The 26,037-nt window shown below is 51.8% G+C and overlaps 11 protein-coding genes across 11 annotated transcripts; 6 read left to right on the top strand and 5 right to left on the bottom strand.

The window, feature by feature from the left end:
* Positions 1-16: 16 nt before the first annotated feature.
* BJX67DRAFT_357522 (uncharacterized protein) lies at positions 17-3,926 on the bottom strand. Its single transcript, XM_071029498.1, has 5 exons — positions 2,848-3,926; positions 2,117-2,794; positions 1,350-2,036; positions 836-1,297; positions 17-782 (listed from the first exon to the last, which is right to left on the bottom strand). The coding sequence occupies exons 1-5, from the start codon at positions 3,466-3,468 to the stop codon at positions 195-197; spliced, it is 3,036 nt and encodes a 1,011-aa protein (XP_070884827.1). The 5' UTR covers positions 3,469-3,926; the 3' UTR covers positions 17-194.
* Positions 3,927-5,323: 1,397 nt separating this feature from the next.
* On the top strand, positions 5,324-7,150 carry BJX67DRAFT_382530 (S53 family peptidase; the record flags this gene model as incomplete). The annotated part of the gene is made up of 2 exons (XM_071033262.1): positions 5,324-6,822; positions 6,874-7,150. The coding sequence occupies 2 exons, from the start codon at positions 5,324-5,326 to the stop codon at positions 7,148-7,150; spliced, it is 1,776 nt and encodes a 591-aa protein (XP_070884826.1).
* A 1,253-nt stretch (positions 7,151-8,403) lies between these two features.
* Positions 8,404-10,182, top strand: BJX67DRAFT_157002 (glycosyltransferase family 31 protein). Its single transcript, XM_071024874.1, has one exon. The coding sequence runs from the start codon at positions 8,541-8,543 to the stop codon at positions 10,011-10,013; it is 1,473 nt and encodes a 490-aa protein (XP_070884825.1). The 5' UTR covers positions 8,404-8,540; the 3' UTR covers positions 10,014-10,182.
* Positions 10,183-10,338: 156 nt separating this feature from the next.
* rpnL (proteasome regulatory particle lid subunit rpnL) lies at positions 10,339-11,248 on the top strand (the record flags this gene model as incomplete). The annotated part of the gene is made up of 2 exons (XM_071033261.1): positions 10,339-10,896; positions 10,970-11,248. The coding sequence occupies 2 exons, from the start codon at positions 10,339-10,341 to the stop codon at positions 11,246-11,248; spliced, it is 837 nt and encodes a 278-aa protein (XP_070884824.1).
* A 35-nt stretch (positions 11,249-11,283) lies between these two features.
* Positions 11,284-12,972, bottom strand: BJX67DRAFT_157055 (uncharacterized protein). The gene is made up of 2 exons (XM_071024875.1): positions 12,588-12,972; positions 11,284-12,518 (listed from the first exon to the last, which is right to left on the bottom strand). Exons 1-2 carry the CDS (start codon positions 12,827-12,829, stop codon positions 11,366-11,368), a joined length of 1,395 nt encoding a protein of 464 aa, XP_070884823.1. The 5' UTR covers positions 12,830-12,972; the 3' UTR covers positions 11,284-11,365.
* An 88-nt stretch (positions 12,973-13,060) lies between these two features.
* On the bottom strand, positions 13,061-14,619 carry BJX67DRAFT_382526 (epoxide hydrolase family protein; the record flags this gene model as incomplete). The annotated part of the gene is made up of 8 exons (XM_071033260.1): positions 13,061-13,156; positions 13,210-13,359; positions 13,415-13,535; positions 13,593-13,782; positions 13,829-13,837; positions 13,895-14,167; positions 14,218-14,351; positions 14,399-14,619. The coding sequence occupies 8 exons, from the start codon at positions 14,617-14,619 to the stop codon at positions 13,061-13,063; spliced, it is 1,194 nt and encodes a 397-aa protein (XP_070884822.1).
* A 665-nt stretch (positions 14,620-15,284) lies between these two features.
* On the top strand, positions 15,285-16,239 carry BJX67DRAFT_382525 (DUF1917 domain-containing protein; the record flags this gene model as incomplete). Its single annotated transcript, XM_071033259.1, has 2 exons — positions 15,285-15,336; positions 15,389-16,239. The coding sequence occupies 2 exons, from the start codon at positions 15,285-15,287 to the stop codon at positions 16,237-16,239; spliced, it is 903 nt and encodes a 300-aa protein (XP_070884821.1).
* Positions 16,240-16,579: 340 nt separating this feature from the next.
* BJX67DRAFT_382524 (Vps51/Vps67-domain-containing protein) lies at positions 16,580-17,452 on the bottom strand (the record flags this gene model as incomplete). Its single annotated transcript, XM_071033258.1, has 1 exon — positions 16,580-17,452. The coding sequence occupies one exon, from the start codon at positions 17,450-17,452 to the stop codon at positions 16,580-16,582; it is 873 nt and encodes a 290-aa protein (XP_070884820.1).
* A 210-nt stretch (positions 17,453-17,662) lies between these two features.
* BJX67DRAFT_382523 (OB fold domain-containing protein) lies at positions 17,663-18,415 on the top strand (the record flags this gene model as incomplete). The annotated part of the gene is made up of 1 exon (XM_071033257.1): positions 17,663-18,415. One exon carries the CDS (start codon positions 17,663-17,665, stop codon positions 18,413-18,415), a length of 753 nt encoding a protein of 250 aa, XP_070884819.1.
* A 113-nt stretch (positions 18,416-18,528) lies between these two features.
* On the bottom strand, positions 18,529-22,912 carry BJX67DRAFT_382522 (SKI complex subunit tetratricopeptide repeat protein SKI3; the record flags this gene model as incomplete). Its single annotated transcript, XM_071033256.1, has 3 exons — positions 18,529-22,489; positions 22,543-22,743; positions 22,797-22,912. 3 exons carry the CDS (start codon positions 22,910-22,912, stop codon positions 18,529-18,531), a joined length of 4,278 nt encoding a protein of 1,425 aa, XP_070884818.1.
* Positions 22,913-23,089: 177 nt separating this feature from the next.
* On the top strand, positions 23,090-26,037 carry BJX67DRAFT_156977 (sterylglucosidase 1). Its single transcript, XM_071024872.1, has 4 exons — positions 23,090-23,792; positions 23,855-24,786; positions 24,833-25,151; positions 25,216-26,037. The coding sequence occupies exons 1-4, from the start codon at positions 23,409-23,411 to the stop codon at positions 25,867-25,869; spliced, it is 2,289 nt and encodes a 762-aa protein (XP_070884817.1). The 5' UTR covers positions 23,090-23,408; the 3' UTR covers positions 25,870-26,037.

The following is a 26,037-nucleotide window of genomic DNA, read 5'->3' as shown; positions in this document are numbered from 1 at the left end:
TCTCACTTAGACTTATGTTCTATACCAATTCTCAGCATGTGGCTCCCACAATGGTCCTCTTGCAACTTTTTTCATGAATGTCGAAGGGTACCAATACGCTTGGTGGCTGGTATAATGGTCATTGAGATAATAACTTGATTGTGTTATACCGACGGCAGACCGCGAACCTTGCCAATCCACAGTGACCTGGCCCGTCATGGAGCCGATAGCTCCGGCAGATTGGGCCTTGTTAAAGATTGGAACCCTCCTACTTCTATGTTGATCTGTCGTGATAGCGACGATGGCTGGTGTCGCCGCCTGTGGAAGTCGTTTGCTGGCGGACGCTCAACTACTAAACGATCGAATTCCAACCGCAGATCACAGTCGCTGATGACCTCGCCACCAGTATGTAAACTGATTGTCCTGAGCACTAGTTTCCCCTCCTTCGCCCAGAATGCAACCACTTTGTTCTCTTCCGGGAAAGATAAAGCAATCTGGCCGGGCCGGAACGCTGAAGGGCTTATTTTTGAGGCAGCCTTTTTCATTTTCGTCGGTATGAGCGACCCGGTAGCTGTTGAGTCGCAGAGATATATCTGCTTCAATCCATTCGCCATCACGAACCGCGAGCCTGAAGGTGATTGGGCTGCATGTACAATCCGCGGACTTAACGTGCTGCTGGTGATGGAGCCGGGGGAAATAGAAAATGAAATCGGATACTCCCTCGCAAGGAAAGCTGTGAGGACAATGGTTTGGTTGAAGTGGTCATAGTAGATGCTGGTAAGGTTCCCATCATCAGTAGTCCACTGGATGCAATTAGCGATCTTAATCTGAGGGGAAATTCCCGTAGGTGACCTACAGGTGGAAGCTTGAAATATTTTGAACTATCCGCATCAAGAGTCCATTGCTGTTCGATGCAATTCCAAACATCCACATAGACATACTGATCTCCAAGGTGTGTCGCGATAATGAAATGTTTTCCGTCAACAGAGAACTGAAGTTTTCTTGCAATGACTACTTGGCTAATATTCTCTTCTTCAGTCGTCGTCTCCGCTCCGGTGCTGCTTTTGATATGTGCTTTCACCGGAGATATATAATCTGCGCCGGCTTGGTGGTCAGTTTTCCCTCCGAGGCAAATCTCTCGAATACCACTGGCACCTAATTCGTACACCCGAATTTGGTCCTTTAGAGTAAATGCCACATATCGATCATCTCGGGACATGACCATACACGTAATGGGTAAAGCCTGCTGTTGCGTTTCGATGGTCACGTACGCTTCAGGAGTGATGCCCTTGCCACGGAATACCAAAAGCTCATAGTGCTATTTGCGTGTCAGTATATCATGGTTCTGTATAGAATCGAATTCATATTACCTCTCCAGCAGACGCAATTACAGTACATCGCTGATGGCCAGCTGCGGTATATTGGACGCCGGCTACATCGTAACGATGTCCCTTAGGTCTTTCCTCATCCGCGGTTCTAAGCTCAAATCGCATTATCCAGCTGCTCCCTGCTTCCCAAAACAGAAGGCTCTGCCCTGATGTCGAGAAGCAGAATCTAGTTTGGTGAGGAAGATGGTGCCCTTTTGAGGAACCCCTCCTGAAGAGAGATGTACTCCCTGTTAGGGAGAGCGTCGCGTTTTTCAGATCTTTTGATAATGATCGAATTAATTGCTTCTCTGGCGACTGACTCGTCCTAGGACGAGAAAGCTGTGGGCTTGTGGTTTCGGAAGTGGTTGGTGATTGACTTCTGCTCGACAATTTGAAGAAGGAAAGGCTTTGCGAAATTGGCGATGCTGGACTTTTTAAGATTTCAACTGAGCCCACGCGCGATATTATTTGGTCTGTAGAGTTCGTCCTCGAGCTTGAACGCGAAGTCGTATTTCTAGATGTCAAATCCGGCAACGAGTACCGTCCACTACTCTCCGACTCAGTAACATTGAGGGCATCTGAAACTTGTTCCAGAGGTTCAATCATTCGAGCATGCTGTATCTTGACGCTTCCGGGACATAGGGGACACAGTGTGTCCATGGTCAGAAATCGCGACTTTTCTTGTAATTGCTTCAGGTAAGTTAGTCAAACGGCGCCATGAAACGAGCAATCGTTTGAGAGAAAGAAAAGAGAGAAAGGTATTTTCCTACTTCATGTGCCTTTTCATCTGTAATCTTCAGCTGCAGGTCCAACAATGCCTCGGGAACTGGGTGTACTGCAGGACAGTTGACGACATATACGGCACCTGTAGTCCTCGGCTTAGTTTGGGACTGGTGGCTGGACGCCGCGAATGATGCGCTATGCAGCCATTGCGTTAGATGCTGTTGGTAGTCGTGAGAAATGGCCTCCAATTCTCCATTGCAATCCCACATCTGGACCCTGCGGTTAACAAGCCATCTCATCAGGTCCCCTAGGGCTGAGTCTGTGGACTCTCTTGAAGACGCAAGCTGACTCCAAGCGTCTCTGATCCTCCTGGTCTGAACCGGAGGATGCTCACCCGTGGTTTGACTCAAAACAACTGTTGCGAGGACCTGCAGAGATGGCGTATTGAACTCATCATCATATGCCGCCAATAATGTCCTCGCCAGCTTTGTCCGGTTTTCTTGGGTCTGGTTAAAGGCCTCATCGACTTTTAATGCAGCAGCACTGGTATACCCTTGCTCCTGGGAGATTCGACGACGATCAATGTGACATTGAATGGACGCGGACTCAGCTGCCCACAAAAGATCGAATAAGAGGTAAAACGACGTCAGTTGATCGCTGTTGTTTTTAATGACAGCGGTCAAAAGGTCTGTGACGAGGGTTTCTGGGGCACCGGGAAATGGGTACTGCAAAGAAGATTAGCGAATGTCGAGGATATCATAAATGTCAGGATACACACAATTCCTGAAGTAAAAACAGCAAGATACGATTTGCTGGATTTGAGTAGCGATTGCTGTGCCCGGAATAGATCCGCTGACCCTATACTGGCGATTGCTTTTGGGAGGAGGTCGTTAATTAGGAAACGCTCTGAGTTTGAAAGATCTGGGTGCTCCCACGCCGATCGCATCGCCCGTTCTAACCTGAATTTTGATTCTGGACTGAGGGGCTCGCCACGCAGGATAAGGAGTCGAATGCCCACAAGGAACGTGTGCGCCATGAGGTATCGGTACCTCAAAAGCTCGGCGGGCGTTGGTTTGGCGCAGGGGAACAGATCCATCTTGACTTTTGTCATATATACCAGGGTGGAGTAGACAATCTCCGATGATAGCAGATAAGGAACGAAGTAGGGATGGCAGTCTCGCATAGTCTCCAGGCCCTGAAGGTACATTCGTTGCATATTGAACAGGCTCTGTATCCATAACACGGACCGTGTTAGGGATTCCATGTCTGAGGCGCTGCCATGTTGCCCTCCACAAACAGCGATAGTCGCCGTGTGCTCTCCGATAATTTCATGAAGGATATTCTCGAGATCCCGACGGCCTAGCTGTTCCCACACTGCTGCCACCAACGGATGTGACATGGAGAAAACAAAGAGAGGAGTCCTCGAGCATCAAAACAAATCGAGTCCATGCAATTCCCCCTTATGCCGGAGGCAGACGGGTGAAGAATGAAAATATTCACGTAGGATGAAGACAAGAAGAGCCAGACAATAAAAATTTTCTCGGAGCGAAGGAGTAAGAAAGGAAGATGCGACGTCGCCCCGGACTCGCCAGGTGACGAGGGGAAAGCATCGGGCTAAGCGCCCGACTATTTGGTCTCTTCCTGCAAGGTGTTGGACAATCGCGCTTTCAGCTGATGCAGGCCTGCGTTTTTGTCTTACCCGAGCATGTCGCTTCGGGCCTGCGATTGGCACAAATGTCAGCCTGACGGATAACTGCCAGAAAAAAAGGAATACTTGGCGATCATCACTGCAAGCCGGAACCTCCCTCTGCCCCTCCAGAGAGTTCTGGAAGCCGGGAGTTGTGCACTGCCAGGAGAGGAGAGAGTGTTCCATGAGTAATTCTGGCAATACTCGCAAATAGGTATAACCCTGCCTTGCCGCCGTTAGGAAAACAACCCCACAACCTCCGAACTGTCGCTGATCATGGGTTCCGATGACTTTTTTGTGAGCATTCTGGGTTACTCATCCCAGTAGTTGTTCCTGGTAGCTGTGATAATATGCAGAGCTCAAGTACTAATGATTGAGCTATTGAAGCCCTGTGAGTACATGAAATAGAAGAGACTGCTTCCCAGTCAGCACCTTATCAAGTATCCTGCTGAATAGGATTGTTATATGCATGTCATTCTCCCCTGAAAATCGGGTATGCAAGCTGCTCGGGCTTGACACTCGAACTAGTCTCGTGTTAGCCATCAATACTGGTGCGACAAAGCCGGCCCCTTCTGCAGCCCTGGAGGAATTATGACTCTGAAGCTCCACTCCTGAGAAATTCCAGACCGGCATCTTCTGCTCTCAGTTGATGCCACCGCCTTGGCCCTTCTGCCCTCCTGGTACTGCATACTGAAGGCTTTCTGACAGGACGCGTTCCTCGAGCCAATCCTCGTGCTATAAAAGCATCATGATGGCAAAGGCGTGCCAGAACTATGACTTCCTGATTGGGTAGGTGCCGTGGATCGGGGCTCCAGTGCTCCAGCGCCCGTGGGCTGGGCCGGCGGGCACAGACTGCGCTTTCCATTTAAGGTTAGCGCCATACTTTGTTCAAAGGAAGAATCCTGTGGGATCTGTTTGCGGATTATCATTGGCTGATGCGCCTCATCCTGTTCCTCCTTTCGGGTCTCAATAACATGGATTTCACTTTCTGTCAATGGCAGACAACAAAGAGCCCTGGGGATGTGCAGAATCCAGTGACCTAAGTGGCATTCTTCTGAACAATTTGGACAGCAGGGAGCTCTTTTACGAAGAGAGAAGACGCTTGTTGATCGCAACAGTCATTGGCCGGAGGTAGCTTCAAGCGCCGACTCAGGATTTCTATCGCTGTTCTGCATGGAGGATTATCCAACATGTCGGACACAGCCGTATTGCCACTCATGTCACATTCCTCCCCCAGGGGAGGAGGAACCAGTTGACGATGCCGCGTCGCGGCCCCGGCTTTATCTTGAGGAAATTGACCAGCGAGCGTCAAGTACAGCTGCCGAGCCGGGTGAGCTCTGGATCTTTGGCTTCTTGAACCGGATCTTCAATCTCCGGGTCAGTCTTACATGAGAGAAATGGGAAAGGCAGATATCGCCCAATATCGAACCAGGGAACGCGTGGTGAGTGGAGAAGCGCTGCCAGGGGTGTATTCTCCGTGATAGAAATTCCCCGACACCCCTTCGTATTCCCGGCCCTTCGTCTGGATTTCGCGCACGCTATCCGCAAAAGCTATACAAACATCTCTATGGTTTCACTCGCTTTTTCTGTGGGGACGATTTCCCTCATCGTCTGCTGCTTTCTTCCCATCGTGTCTGCCGACGCTACCTACGTAACCGTTGAACAGCTGCAGAAAGCACCTGATGGCTGGCTTCGGGGTCCTGCGCCGCTCCCATTTAAGAAGATTAAATTTCGCATTGCAATTCGTCAGGAGAAAGCGACTGAACTCGAGCAAATGCTTCTTGATATGTCAACACCTGGACATCACAGCTACGGACAACACATGAAACGTGACGATGTTAGAGCATTTCTGCGTCCATCGAACCACACGATGGAGCAGATTCTGTCTTGGATTGGCTCAGAGGATATACCTTCGGAGGCTATAGACAGCCATGGGAACTGGATTGAAGTGACGATGCCTGTGTCTCGAGCAGAGTCGTTATTGCGAACAAAGTTCCATCGGTACTTCCACCGCAAAACCCATAGACACACGATTAGAACGCTTAGTTACTCGGTGCCGCGGGACATTCGTCCTTATATTCAGCTAATTCAGCCAACAACGCGTTTTGAACAGCCGGCAGCGCAAATGGCGCGGCCAATTTTCGAACCGGTTGCTGCGACGTTTGACGACCTGACCTCCAACTGCACAAGCTTAGTGACTCCTGACTGCCTCCGTGAACTGTACGGACTTTATGATACAAGTGCCGAACCAGATCCTCGCAATAGGCTTGGAATATCGGGTTATTTAGAGCAGTATGCTCGCTATAGTGATTTTCACCAGTTCATGCAGACCTATGCGCCAAACAGGACGGCTACCAATTTCACCGTCGTATCGATAAATGGAGGCCTCAATCTCCAAAACTCTTCAATCGGTAGCTCCGAAGCCAGCTTGGATGTTGAATATGCTATATCGCTTGCATACAGCCCGCTGGCGACGTATTACACTACCGCAGGAACCGCCCCGTTTTTACCTGAAGTAGGCGAATCGAGTGAGGACGAGTCAACCAACGAGCCCTACCTTGAGCAGCTCCATTATCTTCTCAACCTCCCGGATGAGGATCTGCCTGCTGTTCTTACAACTTCGTACGGTGAGGATGAGCAGACCGTCCCAGAACCTTATTCCGATGCGACATGCAATTTGTTTGCTCAGCTTGGGGCTCGCGGTGTGTCCGTCATCTTCAGCAGCGGCGACGATGGTGTTGGGGGGTCATGTTTAACCAATGATGGTACTAACATGACAAGATTTCAGCCCATATTCCCTGCATCATGCCCTTTCGTCACGTCGGTAGGCGGTACATACGGTACCAATCCGGAGAAAGCCATTGATTTTTCGGGAGGCGGGTTCTCGGATCGATTTCCACGTCCGGTCTACCAAGACGCCAGTGTCGGTGGCTATTTGACAAAGCTCGGCAGCAAGTGGGATGGACTATATAATCCAGCTGGAAGAGGCATCCCCGACGTAGCCGCTCAGGCCAACAACTATCTCATTGTAGATCATGGCGAGACGTACAAAACCGGTGGGACCAGGTATGTGGCCCGCTCGTACTCTGTATCTTATCATACTCACATTATCTCCAGTGCTTCCGCCCCCGTGTTCGCAGCCATCGTCTCCCGACTGAACGCAGCGAGATTGAGCGAGGGCAAGCCAAGGCTGGGGTTTCTCAACCCGTGGCTGTATTCTCTGAACCAAACTGGCTTTACTGACATCGTTGAGGGAGGCTCAAGGGGATGCCTTGGCGAATTTGGGGCAGAGGTACCTTACGCCAGCTGGAACGCAACTCCAGGCTGGGATCCGGTCACGGGCTTAGGAACTCCCTTCTACAATACCCTCGTCAAAGTAGCAAGTGATTTATGAGCTGTTTGTGATCTTCTATGTTTACTTTCGGGGACTTTTGGGCTACTTGGTGTTTGTCTCACGAGGGTTTCGAAGGTCCTGGTTCCGCTTGGGTTTGCTGGAAATCCTCTCCTGTGTTTGGACAGTGTAATCTAATGTTTGTACATTCTTAACTTGATGCGATGCTAGGACAATGCAGCAACTAGTTTTACGGTGGCAAAAAAAAAGACAGGTGCAGCGTGGAGTGTCAGCCTGGGGAAGAACCTCGCATTCTCCGCCTCATTTTATAATTAGCTTCCTCCTATAATCAGGCTCCTCAGTGGTCGGTCTCGCTCGCGGTTCAAATAACACTAGATCGTAGATATTGAAGAGGAGGGGATGCATTTTCAGCCAGCTGTTTGGAACTCAATCGGGCATCAATAAATCGCGAGGGCACAAAGATGTCGAAGACCCAGCGTGTCGAGGACAAAGGAAGTTAAAATACCATTCCAATTGCGCGAGCCTGCCTCACTTGAGTGAATGCGGAGGCCTGAGGAACACCCGCCCCAGTAGGCGCCCAGAGAGCCATTCGCTGCTTGATGGTTGGTGCAATCAGTCTTCCAATAGAATAAATGCTCTCTAGTTGGATTCCGAGGTCCTCCTCGGAGTACATCTGGGAAGTGGTGCTTGTATACAAGAGAGGAGGCTGTCTCCCGGCCAAGGACTTGGCCAAGTTGGGACATGAGCTTGGAGCGCCAAGAACCCGCGGGAGCATTTTCGCCCCCATCCGAATCAGCCAATCATACCAGGCGGCTATTCTCCCAGTTTCCAGGAATCTTGCGACATGAAATTTTAGCGGCTTGGGCCAGTCAATTCTTCCCTCCAGAAGCCGCGAAATTCAATGACGCCTCGAGGGTTGAGTGCCGAGGTCGGAGATTTTGTGCGTTTCGAGGCTCAGGCCAATTATGAACCGCAAGCGTAGGTTGTTCAAGTTCGAGGCCGTAGATTGGTCGAGGTTGTCGCATAAGACCTCCTCGAGCAAGACTCCAACGTCAACCGTGGACTGTGAGGCTCTCCGGAGGGTCTTCGTGGCCAAGAACCCTCTTCTTGAGCTCTTACGTCGTCGTTCCGGTTGCTTTGGTCGATCGACCAATCCATGCGGGGCCAAATTCGCAGGAGCGCCTCTGATGTTTGCCTCCCATCTCTGATCCCCCCCTTGTCCAGGGGACACCGTGCGACTCCCAACCAACCGATCGCATTTCTTTGGCTGAATGAAACTCACACTCCAACTTTTTCTTTAATTCCGAGCCCTCGCGGCTATTGCTTGACAACGTCACTGATTTTTATCCTTATTTTCTTCTCTGCGGTCGAAGCGAGAGCTTTCAGCAATCGATGAACGCCATTTCCATTTGAAGCATTCTTCACCCCTACGATGGCGCCCGGGCGGTTAGCCTTTCCGAAGTCATTGCGGTTGATCTGCCAGGTTTTGATACTTGGTGCACTCATTGTGGTAATATCTCAGTGGGCGTATGTGCTTCACACTCGGTCGCCAGAGTTCGATTGGGAGAAAACAATTCCACAACCGCAAAATGGCCGTCCGCGGCGACCACCTCGTCCAGACCCGCCCCCCAAGGACAACGAGCCGGAATCCCCTCCTGATTGTGACAAGTTCCCGGCAAGTGCCTTCGCGCAGGATGGTATACAAGTGACTCTGAAGATCGGGGGAGCCGAGTCCCAAGATCGACTACGGTCCCACATCCATGGGGTCACAGTATGCATTCCGAATCTTCTCGTCGTCTCAGATATGGGCCAGATGCTTGGTCCTTTCCACAGTCATGATGTACTCGCAGACGTGATCCACGTTCTCTCCAAAGAAGACTTTCGGACGTACCAGCGGCAACGAGAATATCATTACTACTGGGACAACGAGCTAGCACCCACCCAAGCAGGCTGGAAGCTGGACCGATACAAATTTCTTTCCATGGTCGAATACGCCTACGCCCAGAACCCGAATGCCAAGTGGTACGTGTTTATGGAGACGGACACGTTGATACTCTGGGATAATCTGGTGCAGCTTCTGGACCGCTACAAATGGGTCGACCCTTTATACATGGGATCTCCGACCCCAGGCAGGCCACTGGGGACCCGGTGGGCTCCAATACCAACATTCTTCGTTTATGGAGGGTCAGGAATTGTACTCTCGACGGCCGCGATGGAAAATCTGCTTCGAGAGGATCGACCGGGCAGCGCTGAAGGCGGGTCGGAACAAGAATCGCAGCTTTTGATCACCAAGTACCAAGATATGGTCCGAGAGGACTGCTGTGGAGACTCGGTCCTGGGCTGGGTTGCGGCTCAAAGAGACGTCCAAATAGCTGGGTTGTGGCCGATGTTCAACCCTGGCCCTCTCCACAACACACCTCTAGGAAGGGCCTACTGGTGCCAGCCTGCCGTCAGCTTCCATAAGAGCGACCCGTTCAATTCCGTAGAATTGTGGAAATGGGCACAAAAGAGATTGGAAAGTGGCGATGATCTACAACGCCCAATCTTGTATTCCGACGTCGTCGATTTCTTCGACTTTGCCAATACTCCCGTTCGCGAAGATTGGAATAATGCAGACCACGATGCTTTCGATCCTCCGAAGGCCGAAGACAACGATTCATTTGAGTCTTGTAAGGCAGCGTGCCACGAGCACTCGGAATGCCTCCAATTCACCTATCACCAGAAGAAGTGTCGGCTGGTGCGCACCATTAGTCTTGGACACTTCGCCGAACCAGACGTAGATGACCACTCGCAAGACAGACGTTGGCTGGCGGGCTGGGATGTAGAGAGCATCCAAGAGTTCAAAAAGGCTCACGACTGCGAGAAGGTGGACTGGCCAGAGCCAAGCACGGAGCGAATATTTTAACTCTTATCCATCCCAGCATTCTGCCTGTCACGACATTATGATTCTTTAGAGGTTGATATTATTAATAGAACATGTACATTGAACGAGCATAAACGTCCTTGGTGGAGGCACGCCTGTGTTCCAGCACAATCCTTCTAACACGTGACTGTCAATGCCAAGACCGATGCGGCGAAGGTGTTGGAATCCCAAAGTGAAGCTCCAGCACCAACCATCCCAGCTTATACCCATCAAATACTCTTCTCCTTCTCAATTCTCTCATCTCTTTGAACCAGTCCCTAGTACTCCAGATTTTTGCTTCTACCCCCGTCTCGGACCCCGGAACACCATGGCCGGCGAACTAAGATCGCTCGTCTCCAACCTCAACAACGCCGTCAACCGGAAGCAGTTCGACGCCGCAAATGACCTCCTCAGCCGCGCAAAGCGCACCCTCCTTCTCCAGAATGCCCTGATCCCGACTCCCTCCACAGCTCCTGAGCTCGTCGCCCTAGCACGCGAGGTCCTCGAGCTCGGAGCCCTAGGCGCCATTCGACAAACCGACGCACACTCCTTCACTCGATACTACCAGCAGTTACAACCCTTCTACGACCTAGAGCGAGATGCCACGAGTGCCAAGAAAATTGACACTAAGAACAGCCAGCGCAGCAAGATTACGGGACTTTATCTACTGCTTTTGCTGAGCTCGGGGGATAGCACGAGCTTCCATACCGTGCTGGAGGGTCTTGTTGAGGAGGCTAGTCTGAATGGGAAGTCGGTTGAAGACGATCCGTTTATTAAGTATCCGGTTGATCTGGAGAGGAACCTGATGGAGGGGAGCTACGATAAAGTGTGGCTGGAGACGAACTCGGAACGAGTCCCTTCGGAGGATTTTGCGCTGTTTTCGAATGTACGTTGGCCCCCGTCCCCGTCGATTGGAGTCATATTCTTGTGCGGGAATGACGGACTAACTGGTTTGCTAGGTGCTGGTCGGAACCATCCGCAGTGAAATTGCAGATTGCTCTGAGAGAGCTTACCCGTCCCTCCCGATATCCAACGCCAAGAACCTCCTCTTCCTCGAGTCCGAAGGTGCGGTTATGGAATTCGCCCAGCAGCGCGGGTGGGTCCTTCGTGACGGACGGATATACTTCCCTGTTGAGCCGGAGGCTGCGACGCGCTCGGAGAAGGATATCCTCACGGCTAGCAGCACAATCATCGAGAATGCGATTGGGTATGCCCGGGAACTAGAGACGATTGTTTAGATCTACAATTTTCACTTCGTTTCCGGATTGTACACAGACTTTGCATCTTTGAGCGCTGGCTGGCAATATACGGTTCTTGATTTGGTTCCTTCATGACCCTGATCATAAAGATCTAGGTTATACCTTGAGTGTCCAAACACACAGCCTCTTATCGTAGAAACTACTCGAGACAACACGCAGCTCCGATCCCTCCTTCCCAACGCCCTCATCAACACCGGAAGCCGAACCCGGCCTCCAAACATCCGACGCATAATTCATACTCTCGTGCTCCGTGAACTCCGCCAAAACCTCAATTTCAGCCCGAGGTTCTCCCCCAGCACCAGCAGCTGCAGTAACAACAACCCTAACAACCCTCGTTCCGCCATGCATGCAAGTAGCAAGCACCAGGAATGTCCACTTCCCCGCCTCTCCCTCCCCCTCAGCCGTAGTGGCGGTAGGAGGAGGAATGGTGTGTAGAAGCTGTAGCCGCCAAACACCCCCACCCAGCCCCCTCTCCCCAATAACCCTCCCCCCGCGCACCGCATGATAAACACGGAGAACCTCATCGTAGCTCCCCGTTAGGAGGAGCGGGTCTCCGGCGTTCATCGCCGGATGCTGCTGCTCTTGTATTAGCGGAATCGGAAGCGGGAGGATGGCGGTTACGCCTGCGGTGTGGTGGCGGGCTTTGTCGTCTGCGCTGAGGACTGGTGAGGGGAGGGGGACGACGTCGTCTCGGTCGTGGTCGTGGTCGTGGTCTGGAGTTTCGTCTTCGGGGATGGTAATGTCTGCGAAGCGCCGGGTGTGCAAGGAGCCGAAGTCATTGCCTGTGAAGAGGTAGGGGGTGTATATCTGCTTCTTGGGCTCCGGGGAGCCATGCTGGGAATGTGGGAATGAAGCGAGCGCAACAAACCATACCTCTACCGGCGGCTTTGCGTCGAATGATCCAAGTTCCGTAATAGCTCCATCTCCATCTCCATCTCCATCTCGACCGCCTCTCGTAGCGGCGCTATTGAGACCAAAGACCCCCGTCCGTCCATCCGAAAAGGTCACTGCAAATCCATCCCTAGAGCCGGGGAGCCAGTTCTCCGGCGTCCACGCGAGGAACAGCGCGGGGATTGAAGGGTCCTCATGGACGGGGTAGGTTAGCAGATGTGTGAGACCCGTCTCGTCTGAAACAGAGAACAGGGAGACCGAGGCGGCGCTCGTCGCGATACCCAGGAGAGTGGGGTTGCGCGGGTGGAAGTGTAGGTCGAAGACTGCGTGTGGCAGGGCAGTTCTTGACAGCTGGGTTCTATGGTCGTCGTTAGATGGTTCTTATCGTTTATGCTACAATTTAATTATGTTGGTGGGGAGCAGGTACAGTGCGTTGCTAGCTGGATCCAAGTTCCATAATTGAAGGGAGCCGGTTTTGGACTGTTGGATTGTTTCTGAGGGTTCTTGGTCTGGATCATCGATGTCTAGGGTTTTTGGCTGGGTTTTTGTTTCCGAGAGGAGGTATGTGCCTAAGACGAAGTTGTTTGGCGATGCAGGGCAGAATTGGAGGCAGCTGGGTGGTTGATCGAGGTAGACTGTTGTTTTTGATGCGGGGTATTGGAGAGCCATCCCAAGGCCATTAGACTATACACAGAGGAGTGATTCAAAGGCTGGACGAAGACTTGGAAGGGAGAAAGAATATAGTTGTGGATGCAGAAATATAAAGCCGAGAATGGTCTGAGACTCCGGTCCACGTCGTGGGAGTCTTGGCGGTTCAATCACATCTACAACGACGGTCTGAAAAGCCTGAAATATATTGAAGATAGATCCTTCCCGAGTCCATATATAAGGCAACAGCGATTAACTCGACTGAGCTCCAGGCCAAACCAGCGATATAAATTTCTCCAGGTCCTCCTTTATTTCCTTTGGTCGCTCGAGAGCTGCGAAATGCCCGCCCTGGTGCGTGCATGTGAGCTACGGGGAGCCGAAAAGATGCCTGGCAGTCTTACCTCTGTGTGCTGGTTGAAGTAGACGAGATTTCCGGTCTTCTCAATCCACGACTTGGGCACGGGCATCAGCTCTTTGGGGAAGTACGAGAACCCGAGCGGCTTGTGGATGTAAGTCTTCGTCATCATGCGATGTGTCGCATCGGGATGAATCTGGGCTCCATTAGCACTTTGGAATCGACGGATTAGTCCCCGTTGGGGAGCCTACTTCACGGTACGGATAGCACGCCCTTGGAAAGGAATCCGTTAACCAGTATAACGTGACGAGCTCTAGGATTGTCTCCGATGAGAATGGAGAGTCCGGCCACTCTAGATACTTCTCTCCGAGCCTGTACTTTATTAGACACAAGGGTTGACACCGGGGAAGGCAAGAAGTGCGGAGTTACCAGGCAAGCAATGCGAGGGGGCTGGAAGCTAATACATGACCGATTGTAGCGGGCCTGGTAGCATGTTCCAGGGCGTATGCTCTGCCTGTGCTAAGGAATGTCTTCCAGAGCTCCAGTCCGCGCTTCTCCAACTCGCTGAGGCTTTGCTCGGAGGCGCCTGGTGGCGAAGAGGGAATTGGGCAGAAATTCACTTTATTGTTAATGTAATACTGATCGTGGTAACGTTGTGAACTTACAATGAACCGCTGGGGATAGTCAGTATCCGGAGCTAGGATAAAGCTCTTATCAACGGCTTTGCTTACCTTTGCAACCGTCGTATCCCGAACCTAGGAGTCTCGCCACCGTACTCCCAATATCACCTCCTTGGGCCACATACCCGCCCCCAACACCGAGACCCTGCATTAGCTGGTCGATGATACGGGCAGAATCGGCGTTGCCCCAGTTCTTGTCAAGTGGAGGCCCAGACGAGAAGACATAGCCGGGAAGTGATGGGACAATCAGGTGATACGGCAAAGTATTAGGAGCGAACTGGTCCCGATATAGTTGCAGCAATGGAAGGAACTCGAAGTAGCTTCCTACATTCATGGAATGAATAGCTGGTCAAACATGACGAGACCGAACATACCGGGCCATCCATGAAGCAGTACGATTGGAATCGCATCTGGCTTTTCGGAAAACAGAGCAGCGAAATGAATTGTCAAGCCCTCAATCTCGGTGGTATATTGAGGGAAGCTGTTGACATGAGCTTCAGTTGCTCGCCTGCAACGGTTAATAGATCGCTCCTCGAATGGAAAATTGGCTCGTACCAGTCAAACTTGTTCAACCACTCCTCTCTTCTTGCACTGATCCACTCGTGTGTAACGCCAAACCGGCGGTCTTGCTGAAGGTTCTCATACGTTTGAGGGCCGACCTTGGAGAGTTTGATCAGCGTCTTGAGCTCGGAGAGTTGTTCGTCCGGAATCGCAATGCGAAATGGGCATGGCGTTATTTTCGCGGTGGAAGGGAACTTGGTGAATGGGGCAGACATCTTGGTCGCATGGATTTCAGAAGCTCTGCTTGGCGACAAGTGAGAGGGCGTGTTGAGCTGCTTTATATCCGTTTGGTCGCGTTCCCAATTTTGTCAGGATATCATCCTTGATGCAAGGTCGATGGGTTTGGATGAGATCCAGATACCCCTGGATGTCCACAGTTGACGCTTGGCTGCGTGTCGGACATCATCACTGTTGATGCCTGGGGAGCGGATCGCCTCTCCTTGACTCACGGTTCCACCATCGTTACTCGTCATTTCGTAAGTCGCTATATATCATTGGCGAGGTTTGTGGAGAGGAGGTCGCCCAGAGCTCGGCATGAGTCAACGGTTAATTTGGACATGCTTCAAGCTGATCACTGGTTGTATCCGATGGAGTGACTGACCAAGGACCGACTCGGAGGACCCAATATCCGCGAAATCCGATGATTGTGCTTCACCAAACCTGGAGAAAATGGTCCTTGATGTCGGGTCAGGAGAGAGAGATGGATCGTTCACGCTTCGATACCTGAGAATTAAGGCCAGAGAAGAAACAGATGAGGCCGAGCGGTTTCTACAAAGCTCTTTGTGATGGAGTTTCAGAGAAAGAAATAATAGACACCCACGAGCGCGAAAACACCAATTCCTGATGGAAACTTCGTCGTCTTCCTCGGCCCGTCTTCAGTATGGCGGATCTCAAGCCTGATGACATTTTATCTGACGATTCAAGCTTCTACGGTACGCTTTTCAGATAAACTCCGAGAAAGCCCGGTGTCTGACAGCGTGACAGGCGACGAAGAAGAAACCACACGATTGGAGAGACGGGCATCCCGGTTCGATCCAGAACCGTACTGGACAACAGTCCACCCTCACCTCCTCTCAACAATTCAGAATATGGAACAGCAACGGAACAAGCAGCCAACAGGAAAGGAAATGTCTCCTATTCTGATGGAAGTCGACATCCCACCGCGCTTGCCCCGAAATAAGCCCGGCCAAGGGGAGTCGAGCTCTGCCTTTCTTGCGCGCCTGCCACCGTCAACCACAAGGGCAGAGACCGTCGGACCATGGATCTACATCCATACCAGATACGCTTCGGAGTTGAAGGACGACGTTCCGGGGCTTGAGAGGAAGGGGCGGGAGGCGCTAGACGCCTATGAGAACCAAGAAGCACGCTTGCGGTACGAAAATGACCGCGAGGGTGGAAGTAAGATTGCGCTATCTAGGAAGTTGGCACCCTTGCAGCGCGAGCTCGAGCAACATCTCTTTTCCCTGGCGCGGGATACAAATACAGTGACAGGGAAGTGGATGATGTTTATCTCTGATGACTGTGTGGACTCCTACTGGCGTCCCGTCGCGGATGCTACAATGCGGGGACAGCTGGGCATTGCGGCGAAGGTGGCCACCAACGATGGACAGGGCCGGAGTCGGCTGATTGCTGTGTATACCAGGGACTACGAAGATCGACAGGATATCAAACGCGTGCTGAGAAGATTGGTGGAGTTGGGCTTGGTAAAAAAGGGCGAGCGGCCAATATACTACAAGTGCGATGTGCTCACCTACTTGGATATCATGTCGAAGAACAAGTATGGATTGAAACCGACTCTGTTTTCGAGCGCGGATGTGCTTGCTGGGAAAGTCTAACGAGCCCTTGATTTGTGTATTAATGATTCATGATATCGGCATAATGAGATGGCCTTGGATGGCTATCGGCCTTTACACCCGTATATTCCATACCCTGCGGCGATTTTCTTATGCCTCGCGCGAATCACAATGCGACGAGCCTAACCTCCGAGAAACTGGTGTGCCTCTAGCTCCCAAAGTGTCCTGCGGGAGCAGCTTTGAACTACAGTTGGTGTAGTCACTGGAGGGAGCTGGGATGGCGCCCAGCGAGGCGGCCGGGGTTGACGAGGACGGCCCTTTTGGCATGGCTTCTTGCTAGATTCGGTTCGTCGACGCGATATTCAATACCCACTCGGAATCTTCATGCAGCTTCTTCCTCCTCCATGACCTTCTCGCAAGCCTCCCGGACTTCCGCCACACCTTTAACCCCCTGCCACTTCTCAAGGAGTCTACGCACCTCACTCCAATCTTTCTCAGCCTCTTCCCTCTCGCCATCCGCAACAAGCTCCTCTAGCCTCTTTGGCGCGGCAAGAACCCATTTGACCGTCTCCCTCTCCGCTGCCTTAGCTTTTGAGTCTTCCACCGCATTGGCGTTAGCCTCCCTCGTCCGCCTCCTCAGCTCCTCTCCCTCTTGGATCAGACCTCCTGCAGTCTCCGCCACATACGCAATAGCAGGGCCCATCGTCTTCGTCATCGTCAATGGGGCTCCGCGCTCATCCATACTCTTCCTCATCTTCCCAATCGTCTCAACGGCGCGAATCAACTTCGAATAGTTATCGTACACCAATGCCTTGCGTTCGCCATCGAGGGTGCGAATATCGCCGACAAGTGTATTCTCCGCCTTCAGGATCGTAGAGAGTGAGTTTGTAGCGAGGAGATTGTTGACGTAGCGCTGTGGGTCGAAGTCGGGACTGTCGAGTTCTGTCCCTGTTACTACGACGGACGGGTTTGAGAGGTCGCCGGCGTCGGTGTGTCGGGGTACGCTGCGGGATCGGGCATTGGAAGCGGCATCGGTGGGCTTGAGGTTGTAGTAATCTCGAAGGGCGGCACGGTTGCGACGGGGATGGAGGGACGGAGAGACGGCTCGAGCCGTTGATGGGGTCGATGCTGCGCTGAGGCTCCCGCCGATAGAGGTGTTAAGGGCGTCGAGGGATGGGCGGCGCGATGAGGCAGGTGTTGGGGAGTGTGCTCGGGATGAGGCGATCGAGGGCCGAGGAGACGAGAGGGTGGACATTCTGAGAAAAGAAGGATGATTGTGCTGAAGAATTAGAAAATGCGTCCGACGTGGTGGAAGACGAGAAGCCAGAGGTGAGTTGGGGAGGATTGGTGCTTCCCCAGATTTGCTTCCGCGGAATTTATTTTTGCCCCGACAAGCTCGATTATTTTTCTTCCTGGCTTCGACAACAACCATGTCGTGTCTGCAAGAGCCTAGAACTCCAATATAATGGCAAATCTCAAAGACCAAATAGCAACCGAACTCCTTCGCACAAAATCCCTCCCAGTTTCCCAACCCTGGCTAGACAATTTCCTCTCCTCGTCCAGCACCGCTCAACGCAATACCCCCCTCCCAGCCCTGACGCGAACAGCACTCTTTCGAATCCTCACCTCGGATTTCCGCGAATCTCTCGCGTCACGAAATGCTACCATTCTCCCTGTCGACATCGCCGACCCCAACGTCCAAGAACGACGTCTACCAGGCTGCATCCCTGTCCAGGTCCTCGACATTGAAGACATCGGCACCAGCGCCTGGAGCCAGATAGAAGCCATTGAGCGTGTGGAACGCGGTGAGACAGTACGAGGACGCGAGATCGTCCGAACGGTGAATATCGGTGGTGATGAAGACCAGGGCGGGGCAACTGGCAGTGGGAATAGGGCCACTGCCGCTTGTACAAACGCTGGTATGGATGCGGATGCGAACGAGAGTGGTGGTCCGCATCGATTGGTTCTTCAAGATGCAAAGGGCACCAGGGTTATGGGTATTGAGATGAAGAAAATAACTGGGTTCGCTATTGGGAGGTTGTCTATCGGGGCGAAGTTGCTCTTAAGGGATTCGACTGTGGCGAGGGGAATGGTTTTGTTGACGCCGGAGAATGTTACGTTGCTTGGAGGGAAGATCGAGGCTATGGACCAGGCCTGGAAAACTGGGAGGAAGGAAAGGTTATTGGAAAAGATTAATGGGACAGGCGGAGGCACATAGGATCATGAAATAATGGCACGTGTGGTAAGTTATGGAGCTCCAACGCTATCATTCATTTCTAATGCGGTGTTTTCCTGGTTTAGTTTCTATACTCTGTGCTGCAGATGCAGGGCTCACGTAGTCGAAGAGACTACATGGCTTAGTTCCTGCCAGCCGCTCTGCATCCATGGCGCGACCATGATCGCCCTTAATGCATCACTAGCCTTTCCGGTTTGTGCGTATGCGGTGGACAAATCGGTCGCGTCAAGGTTACTCTGGGGAGGAACACTCCGCAGAGCCGTCTTGACGGCCATCTCCGCGGGGTAGGGCTCTTGAGCGGACGCAGACAACTCCATCCAGCCTTGAGGGTCGTAGGGTGCCCTCATCACCGCCGCAGCGGCTTCCCCAACACGCCTCGTTTCTTCCGGGACTCCAGAATCATCAGCAACGCATAATGATATCGCAGTCAAGAGCTTGACAAGCCTCGCTCTTTCATGGATTTCAATATCGTCTCTTGTTATCATGTTCTGGATGTCAGACTCAACAGCCTCGATAACGTCTTTGTCGTCGTCAAGAAGAGCAATAGCGCCTAAAAGTGTGACTGCTCCAACATGACCTGGATGGGCTTCTACGCATTCAAACAACTGCTGTCGAGCAACCGACCTCTCTTCTTCTCCGCCCTTCGCCCATAACACTTGCGCAAGGAGGCAGACAACGTCTGGCGCGTTATCTGCTTCGTGAAGGGCATCACGGAACATGTCAATTGCGTTGTCCATGGCTCTCATGTAGTAATGCGCCAGACCGGCTGTCAAGTGTGCAGACAGGCGCAAGTTCTTGTATGTTTCGGGCTCGAATTTATCCGAGTCGTCCTCCCCTGATAGCATGAGTGCTGTCTCCGACTTTTCTATGGCCTCCCCGAATTCCTGGCGTGCTAGAAGGACGCGAGCCGTATCGGCGTTAGCTTGCACGAATTTGGAGAGGGATGCTGCGGATTCAGACACCTCATATTCCGTTTCGACGTGAGAACACAGACTTCGTAGGCTGGATTCTGCGTCTGAGAATTCGCTGATTCTCTCGGCGAGGAGAGAGAAGAGATGGACAAAGGGGAGATCTAGCGGGTCTTGGCTTGTGAGTTGATAAAGTGTAAAGAATGGCTGGATGAGTTGCGAGAGCTCATTTGATGCTGACGCATCCGTGACTAAATGGTCGAACAAGGTAAGAGTGTATTGTTGTTTCGGTAATTTCGATGAGGAGCGGGAAATATCAAAGGCATGCTCGAACAACCCCCGAGCCTCCCGTGGATCGCCAAACAAGAGGGCGAGGAATCCCTGGCCAACCCATGCGAGTGAATAGTCTGGATCGGTTGACTGTGCTCGTGTAAAAGCTTCGTTGGAAAGCTGGATGTCGTCGTGCATGAGATAAAGAGTACCTAGGTTGGTCCAAGCTTGTGCGCTTCTATCGTTCAGGTGCAGACTCCTGACAAAAGCATGCTGCGCAACTCTTGGGCTCATGGTTGTGGTCACCACCCCGAGAGCGTTCCAGAACTCGGAATTGCCGGCTTCCAACTCAATGGCCCTTTTAAAACAACGCATTGCCGCCTTCAGTAACGCGCGAGATTGCTTCTTTTTGTCTCCAGCCGGACTTGTGCATTTGTATGATCGGTATTCTGCCCATCCAAGATTGTACCACGACACCGCCTGCGCGTGGGTGTCCTGTCGTGAGACATGTATAGCACGCTTGTATGCGAGTATAGAAGCGTACATGCATTTATTCGCGATGTTCGATACCCCCCCGGCCTTCTCATCCTTTAGCTCTGGCAAGTAGTCTTGGCCCACTTCGTCAACATCTGTCAGAATGTCAAGGGCGGAGGGTTCAAGTTGAGTGGTAAGTAACCCTCTAATTTCCTCCATCGGTAGCTTGTCTGCTTTGGACTTGACGTAAGAAAAAATTGTGCATGCATCCCCTACGCCTTTCCATAAGTTGAATATGTCCACCCGCTCAATCGCTAGCGACTTAGCTACCATGATGGCTCTTTTGGCAAGTTCGGCACAGTCATTAAAAAGCCCGGAGTCCAGGCTCTTCCAAGAACTTTCCGTCAGCGTCTGAAGAAGGGCAATAGTGACGCCGAGCTCGTTGGGTCGGAATTTTAACACTTCTTCGTATCGTTTGATAGCATCATCATATTCACCGAGCTCCCGTTTGACGTTCGCCAACATATACCGCGCAAACCATATCTGTTCTTTTTCCGGTTTGGGTAGCATAGGTTCCAGCTCCTGAGCGTGTTCGAATGCCTTTGTAGCCGCAATATATCTTCCGGAGTTATGATAACTCTCGCCTAGACCAACCCAGGAGTGGTAATCGCCCAGGGTGATCCGCAGAGCTGCTTGGAACGAAATGATACTCTTGGGGTATTGCTGCTTGTTGATTTGTACTGTACCTAGAGCTGCGTACGGCCAGCTGTACCCCTTTCTTTTCGAACCTGGTGCAGGTTTAGCCTTGCCTGAGTCAACGACACGTTGAGAGACAGCCTCGACGAGGTCCCACTCTTTCTGATCCGCAAATGCTTTGGCCAGCCTTTCAGCCGCCACGATTTCCGACGCGGATAGCTCGAACGCTTTGTGGAAGCACCTTCGTGCTCGTGTTCTATCCTTCTTGTAGTCGGCATAATAGATTCCCAAGCTGGTATAAGCCGGCGCGTAGTTTATACTTGATTGAATCGACGCAAGGAAACTAGCGTACGCGCCGCTCCTATCTTTGCGCGCAGATGATGATGGGTCGATCTCCCATTGGCAGTAGCCAATGCGATAAAGGATCTCACCCTTAAATTCCCGGTTCTCTAGCTTCAGGCCTTGAAGTTCATCGAGCACATCCTGGAGCCCCGAAAGACCCGATGCGAGATCTCCATTAAGCGCTCTGCACCATGACAGTTCACCACGGACCTTGAGATTCAAAGGGTCCCGTTCCAGGGCGCGTTCAAGGAAATTGACAGCTTCGGGATAATCTTCATCGACCTTGAGAATAAGGCCGATGCCGAGAAGGCAGCTGGTCGACGTGGGGCGCCTTTGCAGAATATCCTGGAAAATACCCCGAGCTTCTGGATGGTTTCGAGGAGATTGATAGTGAATAAGGGAGTTTGCGAGCGCGATGTTCAAGGTGTCGGCGGCGTTTTGGAGGTTGATCCCTGTTCGTCTGACAACATCCTGGAGGATTTGGAGCCCTTTTCGGCACACATCGACAACGCTCTCGTACTCCTCAAGAGACAGGTAGAGATCACCCATAATTCGATGTGCGACAATTGAGGTGGAAGCCATTTCGAGACCTTCCACCATCATGATGAGGCGGTCCTGAGCAGCTACCTCGTTGTTTTCTCCATTACCGTTTTCGACCTTCTCAGCCTTCACGATCTTCCCGGTCTTCTCAGTTTCTTGTTTATTCGGTTTTGTGGGCTCTTTGGGGTAAGGAGAAATGTCACTAGCCAAAAACCCCTTGAGAATCTTCGTCAGATCATCCTCGGGGAAATACTCGATGAAACCTTCGAGAAACGACCGGTCCCATTCGATAAAGTTCTCGACATCCTGCCATTCTAGGACAATTTTCCAAGCAAGCTCAAAAGGGTGTTTAATAATAACCATATCGCGGGCAGCTTGTATCACCTCCTCTCTCTTCGCGTCCTTTTCGTTTGCCGGGAGAGCGGCAAGAACATCGTAAGCTCTCTGTAGCAATTTTTCTTCGTATGTCCGTCGAACTTGATCATCGTGCGACCAATTCACTATCCCACGATAAAGGTCTTCCAGCTCGCTTCGCCTGTGTGCCTCTCGTTTTACCTCGAGTGTGACTTGGTCGATACGCGCACCGAGGCGAGTCCTCCGCTCCCCAATCTCGCGATTTATAAACTCTCTCTCTTCGGATTCCGTAATCTCTATGAGGCGCAAGTAGGTGTGCTCAGGGCTCGGTATGCGGCCTTCAAGGAAGCTATAGAGGGGGCTTGTCGGTAGGTGTAACTCAAGGGCCCTCTTATACTGTAGGCGACTTCCGTTCTTCTTCGCAAAGCTGATGTATTTGTCCACGGCGTCCTGGCATCTATGTTTATCGTCTCTGTAATTCAATCAGCGAGCTGCCTGTCACGGTTATGTGGTCGATCGACTTACAGGTTGGCAAAAACCTGACCAAGATGAAGGATTACATCTCGATACTGCTCAAGCTTCTGGTCCCCTTGTTTCTCATAGAGACTAATAAGCCCCTGCCACGCCGTTTTGTCGTCGGCTTTGATGCGAGTGGCCGCTAGGTACGCCCTTTCAGCTCCGACGCTGTGATTCAATTTGTCTTGCGCAAGTCCAAGGAAGACATTCCTGTAAATTGAGCTTTTAGCATGATATTAAAAACTGACGTAGTGTTCGCTCACGCATGATAGTTCTTGGGCTGTTCCTTCACAAGAGCTTTGGCTTTGTCGGCGGCGAGCTCGAAATTTTTCGAGTCGAGTGCTGCCCGCACTTCCTTGAGAGCCGACTTGCTTGACATCCTAAGCAACTTGTAACCACCTCATGGCCTTGCCCGCAGGTTGATGATCTGTGGTCGGAGGGCTTGCCGGGGGTCGGGGAGCATTCTCGTTTGTGGGGTACCGAAGGAGGACAGTGCGTGGGCTGTGGTACGTCAGAGCCGCTTATCATGAGGGAGCGCTGTTTGTCTCCGCACCGCTGACTGCATCCCTCGTCAAGGTTGGGCCTCCCAGTCTTTGAGGATAGCCTTGCGCCACCACCAGAAGATGTTAGAGCAAGCATTCGCTTACGGTTTTAGGTGATCTTCGGTTCCTTCTCTGGGCTTGAGGCAGCGGAAGAGGTACGCTCCGATTTATCGATCCTTGTGGTTGTCTCCCCCTCGAGTTCTGTTTCCGGTCTTGCCCGCGGTTCTGTATAATCGCATTTATTTTACCTTCGATTCCCACTCGCTTTCCTAGCTTTGCCCCGTCGACATCCGCCAGGCCCTTCCTCCTTCGACTGGCTACGTCGTACCTAGAATGGCGGCCCTTCGACTCCGAATTGATGGAACAAGATTCAAGGACGCTCAGAATCGTGAGATCACTCTAAGGGGGATCAATGTCGCCGGCGAAGCAAAATACCCCAAGACCCCTGATGTCCCTTCCAACGTCGCTGATGGGTTTTTTGATGCCGATAATGTCTCCTTTATTGGACGGCCCTTCTCGCTTGATGAAGCGCATACGCATTTCACAAGACTACGCAACTGGGGCTATAATACGATCAGGTATATATTCACCTGGGAAGCGATCGAACACGAGGGACCTGGCAAATATGACGATGAATGGATATCCTTCACCATTGAAGTCCTGAGGATCGCGAAACAGTACCAGTTCTACGTGTTTATGGACCCCCATCAAGATGTGGTAGGTTTTTTGCGTTGCCTGTTGGACTGTACTTGTGGAAGTGCATAGGCTGAATTCCATAGTGGTCAAGGCTGTCAGGAGGTTCCGGTGCTCCTGCCTGGACACTTTACGCCGCAGGTCTTGATCCTAGAGGCTTCAAAAAGACGCAGGCGGCCTTGGTGCAGAATACGTGGGACAGTCCTGCTGAATTCCCAAAAATGATATGGGCTACAAATTATACTAGACTGGTCTGTCAAACGATGTTCACACTCTTCTGGGCGGGGCGGGATTTCGCACCTAAGGCTATCATAGACGGCATGAACATTCAAGACTATCTCCAAAACCACTTTATAGCGGCGTGCGGATATTTCGCGCAGAAAATCCGAGATGCGGGCGATATTGAAAATGAGGTGGTAATCGGCTGGGAGAGCATGAACGAACCTCAACGAGGGCTAATCGGTTACCAAGATATTTCCGTCATACCAGCAGACCAGCAACTCCAGCTAGGGACATCACCAACTGCTTTCCAAGCCATGCTAACGGGCTCAGGTCGGGCATGTGAAGTGGCAACTTGGGGGTTTGGAGGGTTTGGTCCGTATCAAAGCGGTCGAGAACTCGTGGACCCGGAAGGAGAAACCGCTTGGCTGCCGGTGACATATGATGACACGAAATACGGCTGGACAAGAGACTCTAACTGGAAATTGGGTGAATGCCTTTGGGCCCAGCACGGAGTCTGGGATCCAACGTCGGATGAGCTTCTACAAAAAGACTACTTTGCTAAGAAGCCTCAAACCGGGGAACTGCTCAACTACGAGAAGTTTACGAACACCTATTTCCTGGAACACTATCGAGCCTACGCAAAAGGCATCAGGGCTGTGTGGCCTGGTTCCATTATGTTATGCCAACCACCCGTGATGGAAATTCCCCCTGACCTCAAGGGATCAAATGACGATGACCCTAATATGGTTCACGCCGTTCACTACTACGATGGTCTCACCCTTATGTCAAAGCATTGGTAAGCTGAGGTACTCAGAGTTCCCATGCATGTCTGACTGTGATAGGAATCGGCTATACAATGTGGATTTGATTGGCGTCCTTCGCGGGAAGTATCTTACACCAGCATTCGGGATCAAGATAGGCGAGACTGCGATTCGAAATTGCCTGCGGGATCAGCTCAAGTACTTGAGAGACGAGAGTTCACGATATATGGGGAGCCACCCTGTCATCTTCACCGAAACGGGAATTCCCTACGACATGGACGACAAACATGCCTACAAAACCGGCGACTATAGTAGTCAGATTAGTGCCATGGATGCGGTGCACTACGCTCTAGAGGGCAGTACATCAAATGGGTTCACATTGTGGGTCTATACCGCGCGGGTAAGAAACCGTGGGAACTTGATGATGAAAGACCAGAGAGTGCGAGTGCTAACACCTGCTCCAGAATGACCATGAATGGGGTGATCAGTGGAATGGGGAGGATCTCTCTATCTACTCAATCGACGATTTGGACCTCCCGAGTGGGACGTCTCTGGCTTTAGATCATCGGTCGCAGAGTCGGTCAGATTATGGTTCCCCTTCCTACTCATCTAGCCATGGCCACACAACCAACCCGCAAATAAATCCTCGAAACCTAAAGGATGCTATCAAGACGCCCTCTATAACTTCGGAAGTCTCACAATTGGACGAGGATAAGTTAGGGTACCGCGCCGCGGAGGCGTACATTCGACCGAGCCCCATTTTCACAAATGGGTCGATATTAGATTATGTCTTCGACCTGAAAACCTGCACTTTTACCATGTCGGTTATCGGGAACAAAGCTAATGCAGAGCAGGACCCTCCAACGGAGGTCTACCTGCCCGACTTTCATTTTCCGGCCACACACACTGGGGTGAGCGTGAGCTCTGGGGAATGGGCCTTTGATTATGTAGAGTTCAACGCCGCACGGTTCCAGAGACTTCGGTGGTGGCATTCCGATGGGGACCAGGATATCAAGATCGAGGGAATCAAGCGCAAGGGAGGCGCATTGGTGCCTCCCTCTGCGGAGGATCTGAGCTATTTAGAGCAGTGCCAGAAGGGAGGATGCGCGGTGATGTAAGAGCGTCTGATCGTTTCGGGCTTATGGTTGTCTTTCGGGCTGGGTATTGGCGTTCCATATCCATTTATTCATATACTTCCAGACTCGGATGATTGTTATGATAACCTTAATGATAATAATAGAGTTCCATCATTCCAACCCTGCCCTGCGTACCGGCAGAGGGGCAAC

Source organism: Aspergillus lucknowensis (genome assembly GCF_044049455.1).
Source record: "Aspergillus lucknowensis strain CBS 449.75 chromosome Unknown BJX67scaffold_29, whole genome shotgun sequence".
Taxonomy (NCBI): Eukaryota; Fungi; Ascomycota; class Eurotiomycetes; order Eurotiales; family Aspergillaceae; genus Aspergillus; species Aspergillus lucknowensis.
This window is presented reverse-complemented; position numbering and strand designations above follow the sequence as displayed.

Bases quoted from the DNA above. Each gene is read 5' to 3' on its own strand.
- BJX67DRAFT_357522 (XM_071029498.1), bottom strand. From the start codon at position 3,468: ATGTCACATCCGTTGGTGGCAGCAGTGTGGGAACAGCTAGGCCGTCGG. The intron at 2,795-2,847 runs GTGTGTATCCTG...TCTTCTTTGCAG, and splicing joins CTGTTTTTACTTCAGGAATT to TACCCATTTCCCGGTGCCCC. The intron at 783-835 runs GTAGGTCACCTA...AATTGCATCCAG, and splicing joins AATATTTCAAGCTTCCACCT to TGGACTACTGATGATGGGAA.
- BJX67DRAFT_157002 (XM_071024874.1), top strand. From the start codon at position 8,541: ATGGCGCCCGGGCGGTTAGCCTTTCCGAAGTCATTGCGGTTGATCTGC.
- BJX67DRAFT_157055 (XM_071024875.1), bottom strand. From the start codon at position 12,829: ATGGCTCTCCAATACCCCGCATCAAAAACAACAGTCTACCTCGATCAA. The intron at 12,519-12,587 runs GTACCTGCTCCC...CGACGACCATAG, and splicing joins GATCCAGCTAGCAACGCACT to AACCCAGCTGTCAAGAACTG.
- BJX67DRAFT_156977 (XM_071024872.1), top strand. From the start codon at position 23,409: ATGGCGGCCCTTCGACTCCGAATTGATGGAACAAGATTCAAGGACGCT. The intron at 24,787-24,832 runs GTAAGCTGAGGT...TGACTGTGATAG, and splicing joins ACCCTTATGTCAAAGCATTG to GAATCGGCTATACAATGTGG. The intron at 25,152-25,215 runs GTAAGAAACCGT...CACCTGCTCCAG, and splicing joins TGTGGGTCTATACCGCGCGG to AATGACCATGAATGGGGTGA.